We start from the raw sequence: 25834 nt of genomic DNA, 5'->3' as shown, positions 1-25834 counted from the left end.
ACACACACACACACTCACCCGAGTGTTCCTACAAAAACACTCACACACAGATGCATACACATACATGCACACGGGCTCACCTATGCAGACACACCACACATGCATTCATGCTTGCACATATGCACACTCACACACAACACACATTCACACTCACTCGAGCGCACACACACACACACTGGCACATAGACTCATATACAGGCACACACAAGCACATGTGCATATACACACATGAACACACTTGCACACGCACACACACACATCACACACACATACACATAATACACCCCCCACAGCAAGTTTCTTGTGCAATGCAGACACACTTGCACATACACCACACATGCGCATACATACATTCACACACACAGTAAGTTCCTTAAAAAGTCCATAGTAACTCTATATGAGAGTCTCATAACTAAAAGTATAAACCACGAACATTTTGGCAATAGTAAAGTTTTTTGAATATACAATGACACGACTAAAACTCAAGTCAGACGGGGATGAACCTAAAGTTTTTCTGGAAGAGTTTTTCTTTGTTGCTTTGCACGTGACCTCACTACTGACTTTGTTCCGAACTCCTAACAAGGGGCATTTCACCTTGTGATGTCTTCCTACTGTACTATACCATGGAACACCTCAGTTCCCATTCAAGGCTTGTATATTATTAACGGCGGCGTCCTGATTATACACAGTTTTCTGTCACCGAATTATAATGACTTCTTTTTTTTTTTCGGAGCTGGGGACCGAACCCAGGGCCTTGCGCTTGCTAGGCAAGTGCTCTACCACTGAGCTAAATCCCCAACCCCTAATGATTTCTTTATGGATGACAAAACCCGTTAAAATATTTCTCCCGTTATTCCCCACTGAGGATTTGACTAGCCGGATAGTACACCTGGGGGCCGGAGGAGTGGTTAGGAGCCTTACTCTCCTGCTCAAGGACCTAGGTCAGCTCCTAGCACCCATATTTTGGCTCATAACCATCTGGAACACTAGACCCAGGCACTCAAACTCCAATTCGTTTGCCTGTAAGCCTGGTGCCAATGGAAGCCATTGGATTTCCCTGAACTGGAGTTACAGTTGTGAGCTGCCATAGGGGTGGTGAAAATTAAATCTGAGTCCTCTGGAAGAGTGCTAATCCTTGAGCCCTGTCTCTAGCTCTACGGTTTGGGTTTAAAGATTTATTTATTTATTATATATAAGTACACTGTAGCTGTCTTCAGACACACCAGAAGAGGGCATCGATCTCCCTACAGATGGTTGTGAGCCACCATGTGGTTGCTGGGAATTGAACTCATGACCTCTGGAAGAGCAGTCGGGTGCTCTTAACCGCTGAGCCATCTCTCCAGCCCTATGGTTTGGGTTTAAATAAAAACTCTCATTCAATCTCTAGCCCAAGCAGGACTGGAATGATCTGGAATTTTCCTGCGGCCATCTGAGTATTGGGATTGCAAGAGTGCCTCCCCAAACACCAGCTCATAGGTAATGAGACTGACACCCAAGGTTTTTGCACCTGTTACGCAAGCATTCTGCCAACTGCGCTACATCTCAAGCGCTGAGTAAATCTTTGTGTGTTTATTTGAGGCAGTATTTCTCTGTATAGCCCTGGCTATCCTGGAACTCACTCTGTTGACCAGGCTTGGTCTACACTGTAGACTCTGGCCTCTAACGCAGAGATCCAGTTGCCTCTACCTCTTAAGGACTGTGATTAAGAGCATGCACTCCCACACCCTGCTTTTATTTATTTATTTATTTATTTATTTATTTATTGTTTTGGGCTCTGAGTAGATTATGTAAAGTCTTTACCGTGGCTGAACAGTCCTGGTGAGTGTCCATAATCTTTTTTAAGGTTTACTTATTTTTTTTTTCTTTTTTTCGGAGCTGGGGACCGAACCCAGGGCCTTGTGCTTGCTAGGCAAGCGCTCTACCACTGAGCTAAATCCCCAGCCCCTACTTATTTATTTTATATGTGTGAATACACCGTCGCTGTCTTCAGAAACACCAGAAGAGGGCATCGGATCCCATTACAAATGGTTATGAGCCACCATGTGGTTGCAGTCAGTGCTCTTTTTTTTTTTTTTTTTTTAGCATTTTTTAAAAATTTATTTTATTTATATGAGTAGACTGTGGTTGTCAGACACACCAGAAGAGGGCATCAGATCCCATTACAGATGGTTGTGAGCCACCATGTGGTTGCTGGGAATTGAACTCAGGACCTCTGGAAGAACAGTCAGTGCTCTTAACCGCTGAGCCATCCCTCCAGCCCAATGCAGTCAGTGCTCTTAACCACTGAACCATCTCTCCAGTCCCATGTCCATAATCTTTTTTTTCTTTTCTTTTCTTTTCTTTTTTTTTTCGGAACTGGGGACTGAACCCAGGGCTTTGCGCTTGCTAGACAAGCGCTCTACCACTGAGCTAAATCCCCAACCCCGTGTCCATAATTTTAACACTTAGCAGATGGAGGCAGGAAGCTCGGGAGTTCAAACGTTTTGTTTGTAAATAAACAAACAAACCAACTGCTTTACAAAAACAACCGCTGAAGAAATATAAATAATCCTGGTTAAAGTCTGATACAAAAATCTCTAGTAGGGTGGTGATGGAGCACATCTTTAAGCTCAGCACTCGGGAGGCAGAGGCAGGTGGATCTCTGTGAGTTCAAGGCCAGCCTGATCTATAGAGTGAATTCGAGAACAGCCAGGGGTACACAGAGAAACCCTGTCTCGAAAAAGAGACAAAAAAGAAAGGAAGGAAGGAAGGAAGGAAGGAAGGAAGGAAGGAAGGAAGGAAGGAAGGAGGAGGGAAGAAGGAAGGAAGGAAGGAAGGAAGGAAGGAAGGAAGGAAGGAAGGAAGGAAGGAAAGAAAGAAGGACGAATGAATGAATTTCTAAAGCTCTCCCGCTCTCTTACGAAGTATTTTGTCCTTGACAAGCAGTCACGAGTCAGCTTTAAAAAAAAAAAAAAAAAGTCGGTCTGCGCATGAGCCTGGGGCAGGGCGGGGGCAGGGCGGAACTTCCGCGGGCACAGTTCTTGATCTATTGGTTCAGAAAGCTACCGCCTCTTGGTCAACTGGTCGGAACCGGAAGCTGGGCTTATAAATTAAAGGAAGCTGAGTCTCACTGGGTTTTCTTGTCGGGTTTGCTCCTCCGCCTCTTTGAACCCAGATTCGAGGCTTCCCCTGGCCGAGCTTTGTCTTCGCCATGGCGCTCAGCGATGCAGATGTACAGAAGCAGGTGAGAGCCGGGTTGGGTGCCGCGCAGCCGCAGTACCGACCGGAGGACTGCGTTGACGTTTGCTCAAGCAGAGCTGGGTCTTAGGGTGGCCTGAGTTCTGCGGGGAAGCCCCTCAGACCACCGACCCTCTGGCGCCCGTAGTTTGTGCGGGAATGTTTTGCAGACCTGGGGGACAGGGCCTCGCACCTCATCTCACGTGACTGCTGGTCTCCAGCTTCCACTTGCCTGTCACAGAGCCTGCAGCTCTCTCATCTCGGCAACCCTCCCTTTTCCTGGCGCTCTCACGCTTAATCCAGCAGAGTTTTGTGTAGAGGTTGACAATGGGTTGTTTTTCCAGATTTTTTTCAACCCGAAGGACTATCCCACGATATAGGAAAGAGGCTGTGAGGAAAGAGCAGCCTGCGCTTTAAGGATCCTCTTTGTGTAAATCAGGATTATCTCGAGACATCTTGAACCTCAGGTGTACATTAATATTTGTCGAATGAGAAAGTTTTTTCTGATTGCACTTACAAGACACAGGAATGAGTTAAAGTTTATGGAAAATATTATTTAAATAATGAGTTCATGTCAGGGTCTCCTGCAGCCCAGGCTGGTGTACAATCTTTGTAACTGAGGATGAGCTTGGCCTCTTGATTTTCTCTCTATCTCCAACATTCATTGGTGATTTGACTTACTTGTATGTCTAAGTGAGGGTGTCGGATCCCCTGGAACAAGAGTTACAGACAATTGTGAGCTGCCATGTGGATGCTTGGAATTGAACCCGGCTTGGAAGTGCCCTCTGGAAGGGCAACCAGAGCTCTTAAGGGTAACCACTGAGCAATATCTCCAGCCCCCCCTCCTTCTTTGATTTTTGTTTTCCAAGACAGTGTTTTTCTATGTAACTTTGGAACTGGCTTTGTAGAGTAGGCTGGCTTTGAGCCCAAAGAGATCCTCCTGCTTCTGCCTCCTGAGTGCTGGGAGCCTGGTGGCCTCTTGATTCTTATGCCATTTCTCTTGAGTGCCGAGAGGCCGGTTGTTTTGTACATAACCTCCACGAGGTTTTATTTTTCTAAGTGCATATAATCATTTTGGGGAAATTTATTTAATATTTTAAATGTGCTATGCATTGAAGTTTTTAAATAGTAGGAATATAATTCTAGTGTGTAGTCCTACATGCTTCAGAAGTAGTCTGAATCATGATTTCAGGCCAGCTGGACTTTGGACCCTGATTTTAGCCTCTAAATCCAATCAAAATGAAGGAACATTATAAAGCACCGCCTGGAGCTAAGGGAGAGGGATGAGGGAGACACAGGGTGCTGACCGTGTGCGGTAAGGAAAAAGCGCCTGAACTGCTGACTGATAACAGGTCTCCTCGGACGGACTGCATTTATCGCTCACATTACCAGTGGGCTTTCTTGTCTGTCTTTTCTTTCCTCCCTCCCTCCCTTTCTTTTTTCCTTTCTTTTACGGTGTTTTCCCCTTGGTATTTTGAAGTCCACTCTTGCTTTGCAGTGCTGGCTAGCCTGGTGATGTGTAACACACTTAGTCTCTGCCTCAACCTCCCGGTGCTGGGACTACAGCTGCTCGCTCACCCAAGCCGCGAATGAGTTTTCAGAACTTGAAAGCTTCCATTTAATGTCCACATAGAGAACTAAGTCTTTTCTTTTTTCTTTTTTCTTTTTTCTTTTTTTTTTTTTTTTTTCTCTAAGGACTGGGAAAATCCTCTGACTAAAGCGCACTTAACTGGCTCGTGAATTTTCCTCGGTGAACAGCGTTTTGTCTTTGATGCTTCTATCTCTTTTAGTAAAAATGTTTCTCCTTTTTATTTTTAACCAGATATGTGCCAAGAATAATAGGGTGGTTCTTCTTCCTTGTGAGGGGGTGGAGAAGGAAAAGGGAGCTGTGGTAATTAGAGAAGGGGACTAGCGGGGACATCTGTGGTGAAGGTTAAGAAACTCTACAGCATTTTCACAGAAGACGGGGCTTTGGGACGTGAATCATGGTCCTGGGTTTTAGCCTAGGGAAAACTTGGTGCAGTGGAAATGAACAGTGCCCTCACGTGCTCTTAGCTTAGCAGTCACAAGCCAGCCCCCCCCCCCCCCCCCCCAGTTCCCTTCCTTCTTGTTACAGTGTGGGAGGCCAAGGCCTCCACAGGAGAACTATAGTGCAGGAGCAGGGTAGTGTGTTTATCAAGTTCTAGAAAATTCTTTTTCATATGAAATGAAAATAACGAAGAAATCTTTTGTTTATAGCCTGTACTCTCTCCTGTGAGAACAGAGGCCTTTGATTGTTGTTTGAGGGTCCTGTGGTGGTAGGGTTCCAACCCAGGTCTTGGTGGATAAGTGGTCTGTCAGGGAGCTACACTCAGGGCCAAGGACAATGTGTTTTATTGATATTCTTAGGAGAATATAGGCCAAGTGCCAAGCATATATAGTAGGTGCTTAAGAAATCCCAGATTCCCCCTTTCTCTGTCATTTGTAAATGTTTTTTGTTTTGTTTTTTCAATTTAATGTCTGTTTGGTTTGGGACAGGTGGTGCTGGGTTCAGGTCCTTAACTTGGTGGGCAAGTACTGAGCTGTAAACCCCCTTCCCTTCACTCAACATTTGCTTTTTTTTTTTTTTCCCTTAATCCAGAGAATATGGTCATTTATTAGATCAGACTTTCTAAGGGACCAGACTACAGAAAACTTTATTAGTGGGTTTGAAGGTCTGTTTTTTTGGTTTTGGTTTTTTTCCTCTCTCTTTTCTGGCTTAGGGGTGGAGTTAAATGTCCTTAAAGGTGACTCATTTCTTAGACTCTTTGGTTGACTGTAAACAGGCTCCTGCCTGAGTTTAAATGAGTGCCTTCACTCTAGGCTAGGCTGGTCAAGGCAGATCTGTAGCTGAGGTCCAGCACAGCTAAGGATGCAGGGAATACAGGTTTGAATTGGTTTCACCCAGGGAAGCTGCATGCATCTTGGAGCATTTATAAACACTGGTCACTTCAGTGAAGTACGTCTGCTTTTGAGACGGACCCACTCTGCAGTCAGCTGGTTCACAGATTCCCCTGCCTCTGTGTCCCCTGTGCAGGGGTTACTGGGCATGTACTGCTATGCCCAGATTTTAAAATACTTTTTAAAAATAACATTTATTTCTGTCTTAGGATTTCTTTTTTTTTAAAGTTAGGTTCTTTTTTATTTTTATTTATATGTTAGTACACTGTAGTTCTCTTCAGACACTTCAGAAGAGAGCATCCCATTACAGACGGTTGTGAGCCACCATGTGGTTGCTGGGAATTGAACTCAGGACCTCTGGAAGAGCAGCCAGTGCTCTTAACCGCTGAGCCATCTCTCCAGCCCCCCTGTCTTAGGATTTCTATTGCTATGATAAACACCATGATCAAAGGCAGCTTGGAAAGGAGTTTATTTCGGTTACACTCACACATTCATCTCAGAGGAAGTCAGGGCAGGAACTGGAGGTGGGGGCTGAAATAGAGACCATGGAAAAACTGTCTAGGGGTTTGTTCCCCGTGCCTTGCTCAGCATGCTTTTCTGCATGCTATTCAGCGTGGCATCCCAGGACCACCTGCCCAGATGAGGCAGCACCCGCAGTGGGCTGAGCCCTCCATAGGAAACCACTAATCAGATGTCATTCAGGCTTTCCTACAGGCCCATCTCATGGGAGACAGTTTCTCAGTCGTGGTTCCCTTCTTTTCAGAGAACTTTAACTTTGGTGTCACTGTGTCAAGTTAACAGCAACAAACAAACAAACAAAAAACTAAAAACCTAAAACCCAACTGGGACAGCCGGCTTGTTGGGTAAAGCCCCTGACACCAAGCCCGATAGTCTGAGTTCACTCCCTGGGATGCACAAGGTAGGAGAGAGCTGACCTCTCCGGTGGCTGAGCCTATGGTGTGTGCACACTCACAAGCTCACAAGTGAATGGGGACAGAGAATCCAAACGCTTAGACGCTTGGTAGGAAAGGTACAGAGTGTCCTGGGAATACAGCAGTGTGGAGGTTCAGGAGATGGCCTTAAGCTGGGGCCTGAAGTGTTAACCAGGGGGAGACTGGTTTAGAGGAAGGTGGGGCAGATTTAAACACCCTCAGTGAGGGTGAGGAGGAACTGAAGTGAGCAGCCATAACAGCTGCATCTGAAGAGGCTCCAGCTGCTGGTTTGTTCTGAATGGTGCTTCAGAGGGAAGGAGCAGTCAAGCTTGTACCTTCTACAGTCTGCACTGGCCACATGATCCTGACCGCCATGGAAAGTGACAGACACGGAGACAGGCGGGCCTGGAACGTGGTAATCCTCTTGTGACTACCTAATGACTGTGAAGTTAGATGTCACTGTCTTCTCTTACTGAATTTAAACATAATGTCTTTTCTTCTATAGATTAAGCACATGATGGCTTTCATCGAACAAGAAGCCAATGAGAAAGCAGAAGAAATCGATGCAAAGGTGAGATGATGTTGTTGTTGTTGTTGTTGTTGTTGTTGTTGTTGTTTTTCTCAACACAAGGTTTCTCTGTGTAGCCCTGGCTGTCCTAGAACTGGCTTTGTATGCAGACCAGGCTGGACCTCACAGGGATCCTCCTGCCTCTGCCTATGTGTGCGAGACTGCATGAGTTTAAATTGGCACCTCTACATGCAGGTATCCTTGGAGGCCAGTGGGTGTTGGGTCCTCTGTAAGTGGAGTTAGAGGAAGTCGAAAGCCCTCTGCTGTGGTTGCCCAGACCTGAGCCCAGGTCCTCTAGTAGAAAATCGAGTGCCCTTAACAGCTGAGTCATCCATCAGTGCAGTACCACTTACATTTTTTCCAACTGCACTTTTGTTGTGGGGTGGGGCTGTGTGGAGCTTAGAGCATAACTTTCTGGAGTCCGTTCTCTCCTTCTGCCATGTGGATCCCTGGATCCCCCACTTTTTTTTCTTTGAGATAGGGTGTCACTCTCCCAGGCCTCTAACTCCACAATGTAGTCAGAACTGCCCTTGGACTCCTGTTGCCGCCCATGTCCCACGTACTGGCGTTAAAGCTTATAACCATCTCACCTAACCCTTGCCGTGCTGGGGTCCAGTGGCATTCGTGCAGGCACTCCACCAAATGACTAGATCTTTTCCTAGCATTCATTTTAGATTGTTCAAGGGCTAGAGAGATGGCTCAGCCACTGAGAGCACTTACTGCTCATCCAGAGGACCTGAGGTGGGTTCTCTGCACCCATAACAGGCAGCTCACAACTGTAACTCGAGCATGAAGAGATCAGATACTTCTGGCCTCCATGGGCAGGAGCACACACCTACACATGATTTAAAGTAATGAAAAGCAGGTCGTGGCGGCTCATGCGTTTAATCCCAGTACTCGGGAGGCAGAGGCAGGCAGATCTCTGAGTCGGAGGCCATCCTGGGCTACAGAATAAGTTCCAGGACAGCCAGGTTTACACAGACGAAACCCTGTCTCAAAGGAGAAAAAAAGAAAAGAATACGAAAGATCAAATAGCTGTTCCAAGCCTTGAATAATTAAATCAGTAACATTTCTGAAGTCATAATTCTCTTGTTCCTATTTGAAAAATAGGGTGACCTTGTGTTTCTAGGTAGGTTATAAGATGCCCTAAAGTGTAAAAACAATTTGTACACTTAGTGTGTGCACATATACACTCACGCTCGTGCATTGTGTTTTTGTTTTTGTTTTTGTTTTTTTTTTGTTTTGTTTTGTTTTGTTTGATTTGGGAGAAATAGTTATCTTTAAAAATCTTGTATACATACATTTAATCATGTTTTCTGTTGAGTATTTTACACTTTTTTTTTTTAATTAACTTGAGTATTTTTTTTTTAAAGATTTATTTATTTATTATATATATAAGTACACTGTAGCTGTCTTCAGACACACCAGAAGAGGGCATCGGATCTCTTTACAGATGGTTGTGAGCCACCATGTGGTTGCTGGGAATTGAACTCATGACCTCTGGAAGAGCAGACGGGTGCTCTTAACCGCTGAGCCATCTCTCCAGCCCTTGAGTATTTCTTATATACATTTCAAGTGTTATTCCCTTTCCCGGTTTCCGGGCAAACATCCCCCTCCCCCCTCCCGTGCATTGTGTTTTTAAGTAAAGAAAAAGCACAAGAAATATATGCACACAGAGAAACATGGGTGTGCACACAAAACCCACGAAACACATTAAGAAATGATAATAGCTATGCAAAGGACACATAAGGCTAAAAAACATGCCCTTAATATCATGGGACAACATCTCCAAAGGTACCATTCAGTTTGTGTTGGCCATCTCGGCCAGGCATGAGGCCTCCCTTGAGTGTGGTTTGAGTAACCCAGTGGAACATTGTGTGAAGGGGCACCATGACCATGCCAGCCTTTATAAAGGAAGACATTTAACTGGGGCTGCTTACAGTTCAGAGGTCTAGTCCATTATCATCAAGGCAGGAAGCATGGCAGCATGCAAACAGACATGGTGCTGGAGGTGCTGAGAGTTCTACATGTGAATCTGAAGGCAGCAAGAAGAGACAGTGAGCCACTAGGCCTGGCCTGAACTTCTAAACTTCAGGCTCACCCCACCCCCCAGTGACACACTTCCTCCAACAATGCTGCTCCCTATGATTGTGGGGGTCATTTTCATCCAGACCACCACAGACTCGAGTGGAGAGAACGAATTGTTTTCCTTTGTGAGCGGTTGTCAGTTGGGGATCGCTCTGGCATAGGGATGGGAGCTAGTGTTCCCTTCTGCTGGCTGAGCCCTCTGCAGGCTGCCACAGTCTCTGAGCTCACATGTGTGGCAGTCCTGTTGTATCTGGAAGGCCTTGTTTCCTTGGTGTCCTCCATCCCTCTGGCTCCCCCCACCTCTTCCACAGGGTTTCCTGAGCCTGGAGGGGAAGGCTTTGATGAAGACATCCCATTGAGGACTGAGTGATCCAAGGTCTCCCTCTGCACATTGTCCAGCTGTGGGTCTCTGTACTTACTCCCTCTCCTGCAGGAGGAAGCTTCCCTGAACCTGGCTGAGTGAAGCACTGAGCTGGTTCTGTGCACATGTGTGCCCTGCACGTGTGTGCCCTGCTCGTGTGCTGTAGTGTCTGTGTGGGAGTCAGGACAGCTTGTGGTAGTTCTTTCCTTTACGTAGGCTGTCAGGTTTGCAGCAGGCACCTTTACCTGCTGCCATCTCACCTATCCCAGTCTACAAGTTTGTTTTTGTTCTTCTTGCCAATATTTTGTTTTGTGTCATCATTTTTGAGACAGGGTCTCACTATGTAAACCAGGCTGGCCCCACACTCAGAAACCTGCCTGCCTCTGCCCCTGAGTTTGGGATTAAAGGCGTGTGCTACCACACTAAGTTATAGTCTTTTTTTTTTTTTTTTTTTCTTTTCTTTTCTTTTTTTCAGAGCTGGGGACCAAACCCAGGGCCTTGCACTTGCTAGGCAAGCGCTCTACCACTGAGCTAAATCCCCAACCCCAAGTCTTTTCTTTTTGTTTGTCTCTCTCTCTCTCTCTCTTTCTTTTTCTTTTGACTTTATGGACTTTTTTCTTTTTTTAATTTTTAAAAAGTTTTTAAAGATTTTTTGTTTTGTTTTTATTTTATATGAGTACACTGTAGCTGTCTTCACACACCAGAAGAGGTCATCGGATTTCTTTACAGATCATTGTGAGCCACCATGTGGTTGCTGGAAATTGAACTCAGGACCTCTGGAAGAGCAGACAGTGCTCTTAACCGCTGAGCCATCTTAACAGACCCCAGTTATAGAGTCTTACTGCTTGAAAACCATCACCATTTGATTCTCTACCAAGAGCATTTACAGGGATCTGTGGTGGCACCTTCCTGAAATCCCAGCATTCAGGAAGTAGAAGCAGGAGAATTCCAGCCTGGGTTCTGTCGGCATCAGTCTCAGACAGACAAATTGATGATCACAGCACTTGAATGTAGAGCCAGGAGGATTGCCCACAGGAGGATGACCAGAGAAGAAAGTACTCCTAATACTCCTAAGTAATGACATATAAACTCTAACTTTAAAAAGACTGCCCGGGGTTGGGGATTTAGCTCAGTGGTAGAGCGCTTGCCTAGCAAGCACAAGGCCCTGGGTTCGGTCCCCAGCTCCAGAAAAAAAAAAAAAAAAAAGACTGCCCGGGTTGAGAGACAGCTCATTGGTTTAGAACTTTGCTGCTGTTACATAGGATCAGAGTTTGGTTCCCAGCACCTATACGTCAGTGGCTCAGGGCCACCTGTAACGTTAGCCCCAGGGGATCTAATGTACTCTTCTGGGTTCCATAAGCACATGGATACACGTGGCACACACATTTAAAGAGACAACAGACTTTAATCCTAGTACTTGGGAGGCAGAGGCAGGTGGATCTCTGTGAGTTTGAAGCCAGCCTGGTCTACATAGTGGTTCCAGGACAGCTAGGGCTACACAGAGAAACCGTGTCTTGAGAAAACAAGAACAAAACAAACAAAAAAACCACCAAGTAGTCTTTGAGGGTAAGTGTTACAATAGATTTTTCTGTTTCACATAGGGACTAAGTGAATGTATGAAGTATTCCTGGTTCCTGGGAGCTCCAAATAAAAGGATCAGCCAAGTCCAGTGTAATAAATTAACATATGCTAATTCTTCATAGGCAGAAGAAGAGTTCAACATTGAGAAAGGTCGTCTTGTGCAAACCCAGAGATTGAAGATTATGGAATACTATGAGAAGAAGGAAAAGCAGATCGAGCAGCAGAAGAAAATGTAAGTAGATGGTAGTGAACTAAAGAAGCTCGTGTGCTGTAGCCCAGACTGGCCTGAACTTGCTGATCCTCCTGCTTCCACCTCCCAACCGGGTTATAGGCCTGTCCCACCATAGGTGACTTATGCAGTGCTAAGGACTAGAACCAGGGCCTGGGGTCGCCTATCTGCTCCGCCAACCAGCTGAGCTATCCTCAGCCATTAAGCTGTAAGTCAATGAGACAAGGCCACAGGGAGGAGCTCAGTAGGACAGCACTTGCTTACCCTGTGCTGGACCCCAGACTCCATTCCCTGAGATCTGCTCTTCATCCAAAGGAAAGTTCAAAATGCTGGAGACAAGAGAGAACAGGGGAGCAGAAACCTTAGCCGGGGTGGTAGCTAGTGTCTGAGACAGCAGGGTCACAAAGTTCACAAGTGACAAGAACAAACAGGATCCACAGCCCCACCTTATCTCAAGCAAACAAGGAGACAATGAAAGAGAGCTGGGCAATGTGGTACGCTCCTGCAGCTCAGCAGAGGCAGCTCTTGGAGTTCCAGGCCAGCCAGAGCTACACCGTGAGACCTCGTCTCAAAAAGCAAGAACAGACAACTGAGGGCACCTGAAGGTTATCTGTTGTCTCTCAAGGGCCCTTTCCTCCGACTGGGAAGTTGTGTTTGTCTGCAGTCATTGTTTTTAATGTTGTACTGATATATATTCTCCCATCCCTTTTGCAGTCAAATGTCCAACTTGATGAATCAAGCAAGACTCAAAGTCCTCAGAGCAAGAGATGACCTCATCACTGTGAGTAGCTCCTAGTAGCTGTGAAACTATAAAATGCTTATTCTCTTGCCCACTACAGAGAATCACTAGGTAACAGTTTTATTTGTTTGTTTGCATTTGTGAAAGTGTCTCACTATGCAGCTGGCCTAAACCTTGGGGTCTGAGCCCAGGGTAGGGATATAAGCGTGCTCACCATAGGGTCATAACGTCACCATGCTCAGGGTCATATGTCACCATAGGGTCATACGTCACCATGCTCAGGGTCATATGTCACCATAGGGTCATACATCACCATGCTCAGGGTCATATGTCACCATAGGGTCATATGTCACCGTGCTCAGGGTCAGGAGCATTTCTAGAGAGAAAAACATTTGTTGAGCATTCTATGTACTAGATATTAACAATAGACACAGGTGTGATAGCAGTCTGGCCTTGCATTGTGTGAACTCTAAGCTAATGGCATGGATTAGATCATACAACAGCAAGAAGCAACCCATAGAGTACATGAAGGAGGAGCTGAATACAGGGCCCCGAGTGTGAAACCAAGAGCCAGGCCTGCTTTCAATTTAAAGAAATTAGCTTTAATTTGTGCGGTGGTGGAGCACACCTTTAATCCCAGCATTCAGGAGGCAGAAGCAGGAGGATTTCCAAGTTCCAGGACAGCCAGGACTGTACAACAAAACCCTGTCTCAAAAAGAAAAAAAAGCTTTTTGTTGTTTTATTTAGTGGGCAGTATCACAAACAGCATATGTAGTATGAGAGAGTGTAGACTCCGTTTAATAAGAAAACTGTCGGGCTGGAGAGATGGCTCAGTGGTTAAGAGCATCGTCTGCTCTTCCAGAGGTCCTGAGTTCAATTCCCAGCAACCACATGGTGGCTCACAACCATCTGTAAAGAGATCCGATGCCCTTGTCTGTACCTAGTGTGTATCTGAAGACAGTTACAGTGGACTTATATATAATAAATGAATAAATTAAAAAAAAAATAAGAAAACTGTCCTTCAGAAAGCATTGTGGCTTGTCCGGGAAGAAAGCCTACAGAACGTGAGCCCTTGCCTCAGCAGTGAGGTCTCGACTTAGGGTTAGAGTCTGAAAGGATGCTAACTGTGTCGCTACTTGCTGTGGACGCACAGGCTTCTTCCAAATGGAAACACCAGAGTTCCACAGCCCGCCAGCCCAGGGGCACACCTGTGACATCAGCACCGAGAAGGGGGAGGCAGGAAGATCGCTTGGTTTAGGTCAGTCAGGGTTATAGTTTGAGGCCAGCCTAGGCCTCAGGGCTAAGATCCTGTCTCAAAGGAAAAAAATGTTCTCATGCCTTGTCCTCATGAATTTCTTTTTTTTTTTTTTTTTTTCCCTTTTATTTTTTTTGGAGCTGGGGACCGAACCCAGGACCTTGCGCTTGCTAGGCAAGCGCTCTACCACTGAGCTAAATCCCCAACCCCATGAATTTCTTCTTAAATGTGTGGATTCTTTGTATGTATGTCTATGTATCATGTGCACACCTCGTACCTTTGGAGCCCAGAAAGGGAGTCAGACTCCCTAGAATTGAAGCTACAGTTGGAAGCCAGTGCTGTAGGTGATGGAAATCAGACCTCTGCAAGGGTAATCAGTGCCCTTAACCACCAGGCCCTCTCTCCAGTCCTCTCGAAGTGTGTGTGCGTGTGCGTGTGCATGCATGTGTGCATGCATGTGTGCGCCCTGGCTGTCCTAGAACTCACTCTGTAGACCAGGCTGGCCTCAAACTCACAGAGCTCTGCCTGCCTCTGCCACCTGAGTGCTGGGATTAACAGCGTGCACCACCACCACCCAGCTGTATGTGTGTGCTTCTCCTGATAGTTTGAGGTCAGATTGATCCAGAAAACTGTACAATTCTTTGTAAAGAACTTTATTTTAGTTATTTTATTCTACAGCAAAATACTCACTGGGGCTGGTGAGGCGTGGAGACCGTCTTCCTTTGTGGCAGAATGTTTGAAACTGGAACAGTGAGCATGCCTCATGTCTGGGAAGCTCTGGCACTGGTGTGACTGGCTCCCCAGCACCACATGATACTGGGCATGGTGGTGCACGCCTGCATCCCCAACATTCAGGTGGGGGACAGGGGATGCATTGAAAGTTTGAAGTCACCCTGGGCTACACTGTGAGTTCCAGGTCAGCCATGGGTACATAGTGAGACTGTCAAAAACAAGAAGGGAATTAGATGTAGAACTGTTTTGAGCAACCAAATTGTGCAGGACCACTGGTCACCTAGGAGAGAAGCATCCCCATCTTCCCTGGGCTTGTCTAGAGAGCTGCTTCAGAGGGGAAGCTGGGAGACAGTGGTCCAGCTTGGTTGTCCCTCGCTGACCTACATACATTTATACTGCGATTCACTTGATAGCTTGTCCTTTTACAGCCAGTGACAGGACCCAGGGCTTGTGCATGTTAGCTGTACTTCACTCCTGAGCTGGATCCCCAAACCCAGCTGTACTCAATAAGATTGCTTGGTTTGGGGGTTGGGGATTTAGCTCAGTGGTAGAGCGCTTGCCTAGTGAGCGCAAGGCCCTGGGTTCGGTCCCCAGCTCCGAAAAAAAGAAAAAAGAAAAAAAAAAAGATTGCTTGGTTTGTTTTTGGCGTTTGTAGTTGTTTGTTTTGTTGGGACTGAAACAGGTGTACCTCTCCGGCTCTTTATAAGAGTGTTTCATAGTTGAATTGTCTACATAAGTACTGTTCAGGGCATGAAACCCACTCTATGCCAAGTACCAGCGTGTAGCTTGGCCTGGCTTAGATGTTCTTGTGTAGCCAAGGATGACCTTAAACTTCTGAGCTTCCTGCCCCCACTAAGGGCTGGGCTTCTGTGGAAGCACCGCCATGGCCAGTGTTATGTAGTTTGGGGTGCAGGGGGTGGTGTCCAAGCCCAGGGCTTCTTGCATGCTAAGCAGACATTACCAACAGACCCAGATGGTTGCTGGTTTCATTGGTCATGGTTGCTTGGCTTGTTTTGTTTTTTTTTAAGACAGTGTTTCTCTGTGTGGCCCTGGCTATCACGGAACTTGCTCTGTAGACCAGGCTGGCCCGGAACTCACTGAGCTCCACCTGCCTGTGCCTCCTGAGTGCTGGGATTAAAGGTGTGTATGCGCCTGGCTGTTTTAGAGACAAGGTGCCAGTAGCCTTAAAATCTGGAACTCTTGTGTAGTTGAGTGAGGCCCTGGACTCGGTCGTTCCACTGACCCAGCATGCAAGCATAAACCACCATGCTGGCTTCAACACTCAACAGCCCTTCTTCCCCGTCTGGATTGGAATCGCAGGCTTGTAGATCTTTCCAGGTTTTGGGGCCAAGCAGATCTAGCATGAACTCTTTAAGAACAGGAATGGTGTTTCCCACCAGCATTTAGCAGTGTCTGTGGCACAGTCACATACGCTATCTGTGTGTTTAGTGAAAACCCAGGAGTGTGGTGTGAGGTGAGCACACAAGCTGGATGGCGGCTGTAAGGTAGATGTAGCTCGGATGTAACAGGGATGTACGTGGCCATAACACGTCTTCTTTCCACTCTTTGCAGGATCTGCTGAATGAGGCAAAACAGAGACTCAGCAAGGTGGTAAAAGATACGACCAGGTACCAGGTGCTGCTGGATGGGCTGGTCCTCCAGGTACGCTTCTATGCCCAGGCTGCACACACAGCTGCGGTTCTAAGGCCTTTAAAAACGTCTGCCAGAGAGCGGCTCCGTTCTCCCTAACTGCTTTCTTCCTCTTTCCTGTGTCTGGTGTGTTGCATAAGATGGCGACATCTCATCTGTCTAAGACTTGAGGGTGTTACCTTTTTTTTGGTTCTTTTTTTCGGAGCTGGGGACCGAACCCAGGGCCTTGCGCTTCCTAGGCAAGCGCTCTACCACTGAGCTAAATCCCCAACCCCAAGGGTGTTACTATTATTCCCTCTGATTATAGGGTTCTTCCTACCTTTCTAGTTAAATCTGCCGGCCTGCAGTTTTACTCTCCCGCATTGATTCGACCTTTGAAACACTTGGCTTTAACCTCACGGTTAGTGCTGAGGACATAGTTTGGTGGTAAAGGCACAATGCTCGTTTAACATGTGAGAGACCCGCAGGTCCAATCCCTAGCACTGCACAAACAGAAAAGTCAAGCAGTTGTTTGCTCCTGGGTTATGGTCTCTTTCTCTTACTCATGTTAATCCAGAGTGCTTGTCCTCAGTCCGGCTAACAGGACTCCATGGGAATTTCATTGGCCATTCAAAGTCCATGGTTCCAGTCTGTGTCGATGTTAATACCAGGCCGTGTAATCTGTGTTCTCGTGCTGCCTGTGGTCTTTGCAGCTTCCCGGTGACACCGGAAAGAACTGCAGGACACTGCTGTGCTGTATTTTCCTCTACAGACTCTGCTGCTTTCTTTTTACAGGGCTTGTACCAGCTGTTGGAACCTCGAATGATTGTGCGCTGCAGAAAACAAGATTTCCCTTTGGTGAAGGTAAAAACCTTTGTTACTATTATTATTAGCAGTAGTTGTCATTGCTGTTGAAAAAAAGGGGTCAAAGTGTTACAGTTGGTAGAATGATATCACTTAGGGAAGTCAGGGCAGGACCTCGAGGCAGGAACTAAGGCAGAGGCTGGGGAGAGTGATGCTTACTGACTGGCTTGCTCACCCTTGAAACAGGGTCTCAAGTTCCTGGTTGACCCGGAGCTTGCTATGTAGAGTAGACTGGCCTTGAATTCAGAGGGATCCTCTTACCTCTGAATCTAGCTGGAATTAAGCGCATGCGTTACGACACCCAACTTTCACCTGTTTTCTTGTAGAGCTCAGACCACCAGCCATGGGTGGTAGCACCCACGATAGGCTGAACCCTCCCACATCAACCACTAATTAAGAAAATGCCTTGCAGACATTCTTACCTGCAGGACAGTCTTACGGGGACATTTTCCCCGTTGATAGTCCTCTTGCCAAGGAACTTTAGCATGTGTCAAGTTGACATAAAACTAGCCAAGACAATGATATGTAGTAGTATCCAGTATATAAGACAGACTGGGGGGCTGGAGAGATGGCTCAGCGGTTAAGAGCCCCGACTGCTCTTCCAGAGGTCCTGAGTTCAATTCCCAGCAACCACATGGTGGCTCGCAACCATCTGTAAAGAGATCCGATGCAGGTTTGGGGATTTAGCTCAGTGGTAGAGCGCTTGCCTAGGAAGCGCAAGGCCCTGGGTTCGGTCCCCAGCTCTGAAAAAAAAGAACCAAAAAAAAAAAAGAGAGATCCAATGCCCTCTTCTGGTGTGTCTGAAGACAGCTACAGTGTACTTATATATAATAAATGAATAAATCTTAAAAAAAAAAATACAGCAAATACGTAGGCGAATGCTAGCAGTAATCCACTGAACTGAGAAAGGGACCCCCATTGAAGGAATCAGAGAAAGGATTGGAAGAGCTTGAAGGGGCTCAAGACCCCATATGAACAACAATGCCAAGCAACCAGAGCTTCCAGGGACTAAGCCACTACCCAAAGACTATCCATGGACTGACCCTGGACTCTGATCTCATAGGTAGCAATGAATATCCTAGTAAGAGCACCAGTGGAAGGGGAAGCCCTGGGTCCTGCCAAGACTGAACCCCCAGTGAACTAGACTGTTGCGGGGAAGGCGACAATGGGGGGAGGATGGGGAGGGGAAGCCCATATAGAAGGGGAGGGGAGGGGTTGGGGGATGTTGGCCCGGAAACCGGGAAAGGGAATAACAATCGAAATGTAAATAAGAAATACTCAAGTTAATAAAGATTAAAAAAAAACCAACTGGGCACAGGCAAAATGGCTCCACAGGTAAAGCTGTGGAAAGATAGAGGTATTCCTCCCTATAAGTTCTCCTCTGACCTTTGTGTATTCACAAATGAAGATGGTAAAAACAAAAGTTTTTAAAGTGGCCCATGCTTTGCTTGTTTATTCTCGGTAGAAGCACCTTCTGTCTTTTGGTGTCTGTCTGTCTGGGGCTTCCTATATAGACCAGGCTGGCCTCAAACTCACCTGACTCCCAGGTGAGTCATAGTACCTGGCCTTCACCCTTTTATTTAAGATTCTTGAAGCTGGAAGTTTGCTTTTATTGCCACTCCAGTGAAGCAGCCACAGTTGAGAAGTAGTATGTGGCAGGTCTCTGAAGTGGCTGCTGTGAGCCAAATGCCTGAGGAAGCTCTTGAGGAAGGAAGGGCTGTACAGTTTTCTGAGCGGTCGTGCTGTTCTCCATACCTGCCCTCAGTGCACAGAAGACTCTCGTGTCCTCAGACTCGGCAGTGCTTCAGTTAAATTGTTTTTGTGTGTGGGTCTTCTGCCTGCATGTACGTCTCTGTAGCATCTGTGTGCCTGGTGTCCTCCCAGGCCTGAACAGGGTGGTGGGTTCTCTGGACCTGGACTCAAATGGCTGTGATCTGCCTTGTGGGGTTCTAGGAATCATGCCCTAGCCCTCTGGAAGAGCCTTTGTTCTTAACCTAACCAGCTCTCCAGCCAAGTGAATTCTTCATTGTTGCTGTCTCAAGGGCCGTGAAGCCTCTTAGGAAGCCTCGGAAGCTGCCAAAGCTCCATCCCCACCATACCGCTGACCACACTGCCGCCCACACCTCACACCTGAGCTGGTTGGCACTGTTCCTGGAGTCCCTGGTATGTCCAGTTGCCAGGCCCATTGAATAATCTTTACAGAAGACCTATGTCTCTTCCTCCCACCTGTGTGCAGACTCCCATTTTTTTTTCCCCCTCTTCCTCAGGAATGGCATCGTTAGGACCTCAGCAACAAAACTTGCTTTTACTTGAAAATCTTTCATTGTTTTCTGTTTGTTTTCCCCAGGCTGCAGTACAGAAAGCAATACCTATGTATAAAATTGCCACCAAAAAAGATGTTGACGTCCAGATTGACCAGGAGGCCTACCTGCCTGAGGACATGTACGGATCTCTGTTAAAGCTGCTTCTGGTTATTGGACTGACCTTGGTGCTAAGCCTCTCAGAAAGCGTTTTATCTATTGTTACTGGGGTTGTGGGGAGCAGTTGGTTTCTATCGCTGCAGCACCATGACCGAAAACGGGAGGAAACGGTTTGGCCTACACCTGGCCAATCACATCCCATCTCTGAAGGAAGTCAGAACAGGAACTTAAGCAGGGCAGGACCTGGAGGCAGGAGCTGATGCAGAGGCCAAGGAGGGTGCTGCTTACTGGCTTGCTTCTTATGACATACTCAGCTAGCTTTCTTATAGAACCCAAGCCCACCCCCTCACGGATGGCACTAGCCACCACGGTTGGGCCCTCCCCCATCAATCCTGTTGAGAAAATGCCTTACAGCTGGATCTCATGGAGGCGTTTCTTCAACTGAAGCTCCTTCCTCTCTGCTAGCTCTAGGCACAAAACCAGCCGGTACAACAGGAAAGCCAGTACCTGGGTTTAATCCTCAGCCCTGACTGAGTCAGTTTTCTTGGGTGAGGTCTTGGCTGCAAGAGGTTGTATTCTTCAGGTACTTGGGTCTGTTTCTGTCAGGGTTCCAGTTCTCCCTCATTACTTCAAGCTGGTTCTGAGTCAGGGCGGCAGCACTTTCTGCACGGGAGTGTGGAACGTAATCCTAGGAGCTCGCTCGCTGCCCAGAGCCGTCTGTCTGTCTGACGTCACATTGCTACCACTGCCTAACATAAGAGCAGGACCTTGGGAAATTCTGAACTAAAGTAAAAGAACATGAGGCTTGGGAATGTGAAATGGTTGAGAACATTGACCATCAAAATTAGATTTGGGGGCTTGGAGTTTTGTTTCATTTCTTGCTACGACACCAGGTAGAACCCAGGATGTCCTGAATCATGAGTCAGATGTGGGTTTGCTTTACTCTGCCATGGGCTGTCTGGGCGGTGTTGCAACACTTACTTTGTCTCACTAGGCCTTGACTTCAGTTTGGGTTTTTTGTTTTTGTTTTTCTGGTGGTCAGGGGATGAGACAGGGCCGGTTTTGTTCACAGCAGTCGGAAATCAGGAGGCTGGGGTCACAGGCTTGGCTCACCATGCCCAGCTGACTTCATTAAATGGGAACAATTCCAATGAGATCATGTCTAGGCAGCACTCAGTGGAAACTGAGCAGGCAGTGCAGACATCAGGTACAGGGGCTGATTATCCCTGGGGCCTTGTTGTCAGACATGCCCTGAATTTCAGAGAGCGGAATAGCAATGGAACGGGCTGGGGTGCAGCTCGTTAGTTGAGGGTGTGCAAGCAGGTGTGAGACCCTGGGTCCCATGCCCCATACCAAAGAGAGAGAAAGGGTCTATGCTTCCCATTGAGTAGTGTCTCCAAGTCGGAGACGCCACTGCCATAGCCAGGTATACTAATATTTCTGAAGAAACACAGGGAAGTTGGGCATGGTGGCACTTGCCCGTAATCTCAGTCCTCGGGATGCTGTAGCAAAAGATTGTCAGGAGTTCATGGCCAGCCACATGGAGGTGCGCATCCTGCCAGCTATGAGACTGCCAACCTGGGCAACAGAACTACACCTTGTTTGAGAAAAGAAAAAGAAAATTGTAAATTTTGACACCATATAAGATAAATAGTCAAGATCTAGTTTCTGCCAGATGACAGGAGACAGGCATTTGTTTGCAGGATGCATGGATTAAATACTGTTTTCAGAGCCCCTTGAGTTTTAGTATTACAGTTAGGTGATTGCAGACTTACTCCTTTGGGCTAAGTGGTATTTGTTTATTGTGGCTGATACTCCTTTTCCATGTTCTCAGAGTGCATTTCCTCATCCACGACATCTCGCTGTACATAAGACTCGGGGGTTTCTGGGAAGAAGCCGCAGGCTCGTCAGGCATGGTGGGCTTGCTCAGGAGGCCGAGGCAGGGTAGATAGAGCTGCTCAGCCTGTCGGCTCTGGTCAGTGACCGTGTGTGAGACCAGCTTGAACCATAAGGGAGACCCTGTCTCACAACACAGGCAGAGGGGAAGAGGAGAAAGCCTAGGCTGATATTCATGCTTGCTGAGGGCGGTTTTACTTCTCTCCCTTACTGTCCTCACATTCATTCCCCACCAACACCGCAGAGGAAGCGCCATCTTAGTGCTGTGGAGACTGGAGAGAAAGAGGTCGACACAGAAGGGAAGATGGGTGCAGCTGTGGCAAAAAAGTACAAAACCTCTCCCAGCCTGTGCATAATGGCACTTGCCCGAAATCTCCACAGAGGCAGGAGGGTTTTAGATGCTAAGTCCCAGCCTAGCCTGGGCTACCTAGTGAGGTGTTGTCTCTAATAGCCCTTGTCTGACAGTCCATTAGTCTAGGTAATTGACAGAACTTTTTTTATAGGTGAATCTTGTTCCCTGTGGTTCCTTGAAATATAGTTGACCTATGTAGGCCTCTTGAGTGCCGAGAGGCTGTGAGGAGTGTGGTGACATGTGAGGGTGGCCAGAGGCAGCCAGGAGGCAGTCAAGGATGTTGTCACTGTCCTTCCTTTGTCAGCAGCATGCAGGTGCCACGTCTCCAGTAGGCTGCCTGTTGACTCATAGCTCAGAATTGAAACCGGTTTCCACCTTCTGGAGAGGGCTGGCCAGAGTCGAGCAGCGTGCTGTAACCCCATGGCCATGCTCATCAATCTCTTGTATCATGTGTGAGAGCACCGTGAGTTCTCACCGAGGCTGCGGAATTAGTGTTGTCCTGTTGTACACTCTACATGCCTAGGCTGTCTTGTGCTGGGGGAATCGGGTAAGTATCATGCACACCTTCTCAAGCCTGTTACTTTTCTCTGTAGAGCTGGTGGAGTTGAAATCTATAATGGGGACCGCAAGATAAAGGTTTCCAACACTCTGGAAAGCCGACTGGACCTAATAGCCCAGCAGGTGAGTGCGGACTCTGGTTCCTGCTCCAGAGAACACAGGCCCTGAATGGAAGTTTCCACATTTGCACACTGAACTCCAGGAAACAAGCCTAAAATGCTGCCATCTTCCAGGCGTGGTGGTCAATGGCTTACTATTAACTCTCTTAATCCCTGACTTAGAAGTATAGTTTTGACCTGGTGTGGTGGTACCGGGTGCCTAGAGGCAGGCAGATCTCTGTGAGTTCGAGGCCAGCCTGGTCTACAGAGTGAGTTTCAGGACAGCCAGGGCTACACAGGGAAACCCTGTGTAGAAAAAGTAAACATGCAGATAAAGAGTAGGTTAGCCAGATGTGGTAGCTTCTTGGGAGGCTGAGGTAGGATTACTGAGGCCCTTGTCTCGCAGAAGGTGCACTATGCTGCAATGAAAGTGCTTGTCTTGTAGCCTGGGCACTTACCTGCGTCATCTTCAGGTGACCTAGTCGGCCTTCTGTGGTAGCCAGTCCTACCGATGGGTCGTTGGTGGAAAGGAAAGCTTCAAGCCCAGGTCGGGCAGATAAATAGCTCCATGAGTAAAGTGCATGCCTTGTAAGCCTGAGGATCTGCGGTCTCCTGAGAGGCTTTATCAGCATCAGCAGATAGAGACCCCAGCTGCACACCAGGCAGAGCTCGGGGACTCTGGGAGTGAGCAAGCTGGAGAGGTCAAGGGCACAAGAAGGCCCACAGAGTCAACTAACCTGAGACCGTGGGAGCTCACAGAGTGTGGGCCCCACCAGGGAGCAGGCAGGAGCTGGACAGATATGTGGCTTGTTTTTCACCTGAGTCTCCTAACAAGCGGACAGGGACCATCTTGGTCTCTGTTTCCTGCCATTGGATCCCCTCCCCTATCTGGACCACCTGGTTAGGCCTCAGTGGGAGAGGATGTGCCTAGTCCTAATGGGATTAGATATTCCAGGATGGGGTGTATTCAGGTGGGATTCCTGTTCTCTAAGGAAAAGGGGAGAGGGCTATTGGGGAAAGGATCTGTAAGGGTGGAATTGGGAGGAGGGGGGCTATGATCAGGATGTAAAGTTAATTAAAAAAAAACTATAAAAAAGGAAAGAAAAACCACATAAATTCAGGCATGATGACATGTTTATAGTTCCAGCTGTGGGGAAGCAGATGCAGGAGATTCTTGGGGCTCCTTGGCCATCTAGCCTGGCTGAGTCATGCAAACCCTAGGCCAATAAAAGGTGGCTGGCTCCAAAGGAATGACATTTGAGGTTGTCCTCTGGCCTCTACAGCATATGGGCATGATGTCTCCCTCCCGTTCCTTCCACCCCCCCTCTGTCTCCTCAGGAGAGGAAACAACTTCAGGCCAGATATAGTACACACCTATATAATCCCAACATTTAGGAGGCAGGAGGATAGCCAGTTACAGATCAGCCTGGGCTACACAGTAAAACCCTGTTCCATCTCTAGCCATACCCACCCACATCTCCCTCTCTCAGAGTGAGAGAGAAAGCAAGGGAGGGAGGGAGAGAGAGGGAGGCAGGCAGGCACATATTCCTTTCAGTTCTTGACCAGCACTGAATTTGTGGGGGCACAGTAAAGAAACTGCTGACATGACCCCTACATGATATGGTTAAGGCTTTTATTGTAGAAATAAGAACAGCCAGAGGCATCCAAGGAGTCCAGAGCAGAGGGAGAAAGAAGTAGACTGGACGTGACCAGGGCTAGAGTGAGAGGACAGAAGAGATCTGTGAGAGAAGTGGGGGCAGAGGGGAACACCCTGTCATCATAAGGAGAACAAATGGGTATCTGGGAGGAGGGGACCCTGGGGAGGAGAAAGGCTAAAATGTTAGTGTGGGCTTTGAAATGTGTAACAGGTATTTGTGATACTGCGGGAGCCTGGAGGCTTGCAGGGGCTTTGATACAACCGCAGGGCGGTGTCCTTTCTGCCAAAGTGGGAACTACCCTCACAAGTTCCTGAGCAATGCTGGCTTCTGTCTCACCACCAGATGTTTGGACTGCCTGCAACCTAACTAAAGCCAGTGTGGTTAATCTTAGGGGTCACACCTATCCTTTGAGGCAAAGTAACTATCTGTCAGGGCGTCAACAGACTCTAAGTGCCCTTTGCAGTCACTCACTCTGGGTGTCACAGGCTATGTACAGTAATGACAAGGTCTTTCTTTTTCCCTGTCCCTTTTGTAAGCAGTAAGCCCACAGTCTGACGGCTGAAGTGTCTGTCGCAGTGCTCAGATGGACAGGTCTGAAATGCTTAGCTCAATGCCCCTGCCCCACATGGTGGGTAAGATTGTCTGCAAGTTCACTGACTGAGTCCTTGCTGACTTCTTTACAGATGATGCCAGAAGTCCGCGGAGCCTTGTTTGGTGCAAATGCCAATAGGAAGTTTCTGGACTGAGCCTAAGGAGGTGCAGTTCACCCACGGCTGTACTCTTGGAGAAACAGATTAACTGTGTGGCTTCCTCTTTCTGTTCTAATACTGGTAATCAGTGGACACCCTCTACAGCTACTGCCCTTGGCTCAGTGTCAACAGAAGGGCCACTGGTGTGGGCAAGAACCCAGCCCATCTGACGCCACAGCTGTGCACTGGTTTACAGTGGGATGGGTGGGGTCAGTTGTGTGCAGCCCTCAAAGACCCATTCTTTCCCTGCTCCTGCTCTCGTCTAGAGTGAGTCGTGCATGCTGTCCCCTGCTCTTTGGGCGTAAGGTGCATGTGGGGCGCACATTCCTCCAGGAACACTAGCTGCACTGTTACTATTTAGGTCTAGTCTTCCTTATCTGTAAATGTGATTCAAAATCTAAGCCACAAATATTATTTATTAAAACAAAAGGTTTATGTGGATTTGGTTGTTGTTCCTTCTGTAAGGCACTGAGTTTGTGATTTGAGAGTAAATTCTAGTGGGCACAGTAGCACACATCGGTAGTCCTAGCTGTGGTGGAAGGATTGTTTGGGGCCAGCCTGGGGTCCTAGCTGTGGTGGAAGGATTGTTTGGGCCAGCCTGGGCAACAAAGAAGATCCACTGAGGAACCCAGAGAGGAACTGCCCCAAAGCCCCCCATATAGTAACCGCTCAGAGGCTCTCTCACTAGGCTCTCCTGCGGCTGTGACCAAGTGGATACACACCCAGGTGTCAAGTACACCGGCCCTGGAGGCTGGACAGCTCTGTGTGTGTACGTGCGCTAGGGTGGGTCCCAGAGCCTCACAGGGTAAGCAGGGGCCGCACCGCTGAGCCATACCCCACAACCTGTGGCCTGAGCTTCTTTGGGGTTTTAACTATCCTGCCTTCAGAGAGTAAGGCCGTTCAGATGGATTGTTTGCATGCATATCTGCCTACTCCCCCACACCCAAGTGCTAAGTTAGGTGGGGCTAATGGAGGTTCTTTTCAGTTTTG

The 25834-nt window shown here is 47.6% G+C and overlaps 1 protein-coding gene across 2 annotated transcripts; it reads left to right on the top strand.

Annotated features, from left to right (window-relative positions):
- The first annotated feature begins 3084 nt into the window (after positions 1-3084).
- Atp6v1e1 (ATPase H+ transporting V1 subunit E1) lies at positions 3085-25285 on the top strand. Of its 2 annotated transcripts, NM_198745.3 has the most exon segments (9): positions 3087-3223; positions 7573-7638; positions 11788-11897; positions 12609-12675; positions 16193-16282; positions 17045-17113; positions 19461-19555; positions 22375-22462; positions 24779-25285. In NM_198745.3, coding segments are annotated over 9 exon segments (681 nt in total). In that variant the 5' UTR covers positions 3087-3190; the 3' UTR covers positions 24842-25285.
- The last annotated feature ends 549 nt before the right edge of the window (positions 25286-25834 follow it).

This window comes from Rattus norvegicus, chromosome 4, assembly GCF_021556685.1.
Source record: "Rattus norvegicus strain SHRSP/BbbUtx chromosome 4, alternate assembly SHRSP_T2T, whole genome shotgun sequence".
In the NCBI taxonomy this organism is placed as follows: Eukaryota; Metazoa; Chordata; class Mammalia; order Rodentia; family Muridae; genus Rattus; species Rattus norvegicus.
Note: the sequence above shows the minus strand (reverse complement) of the source record. Positions and strands in the feature narration are given on the sequence as shown.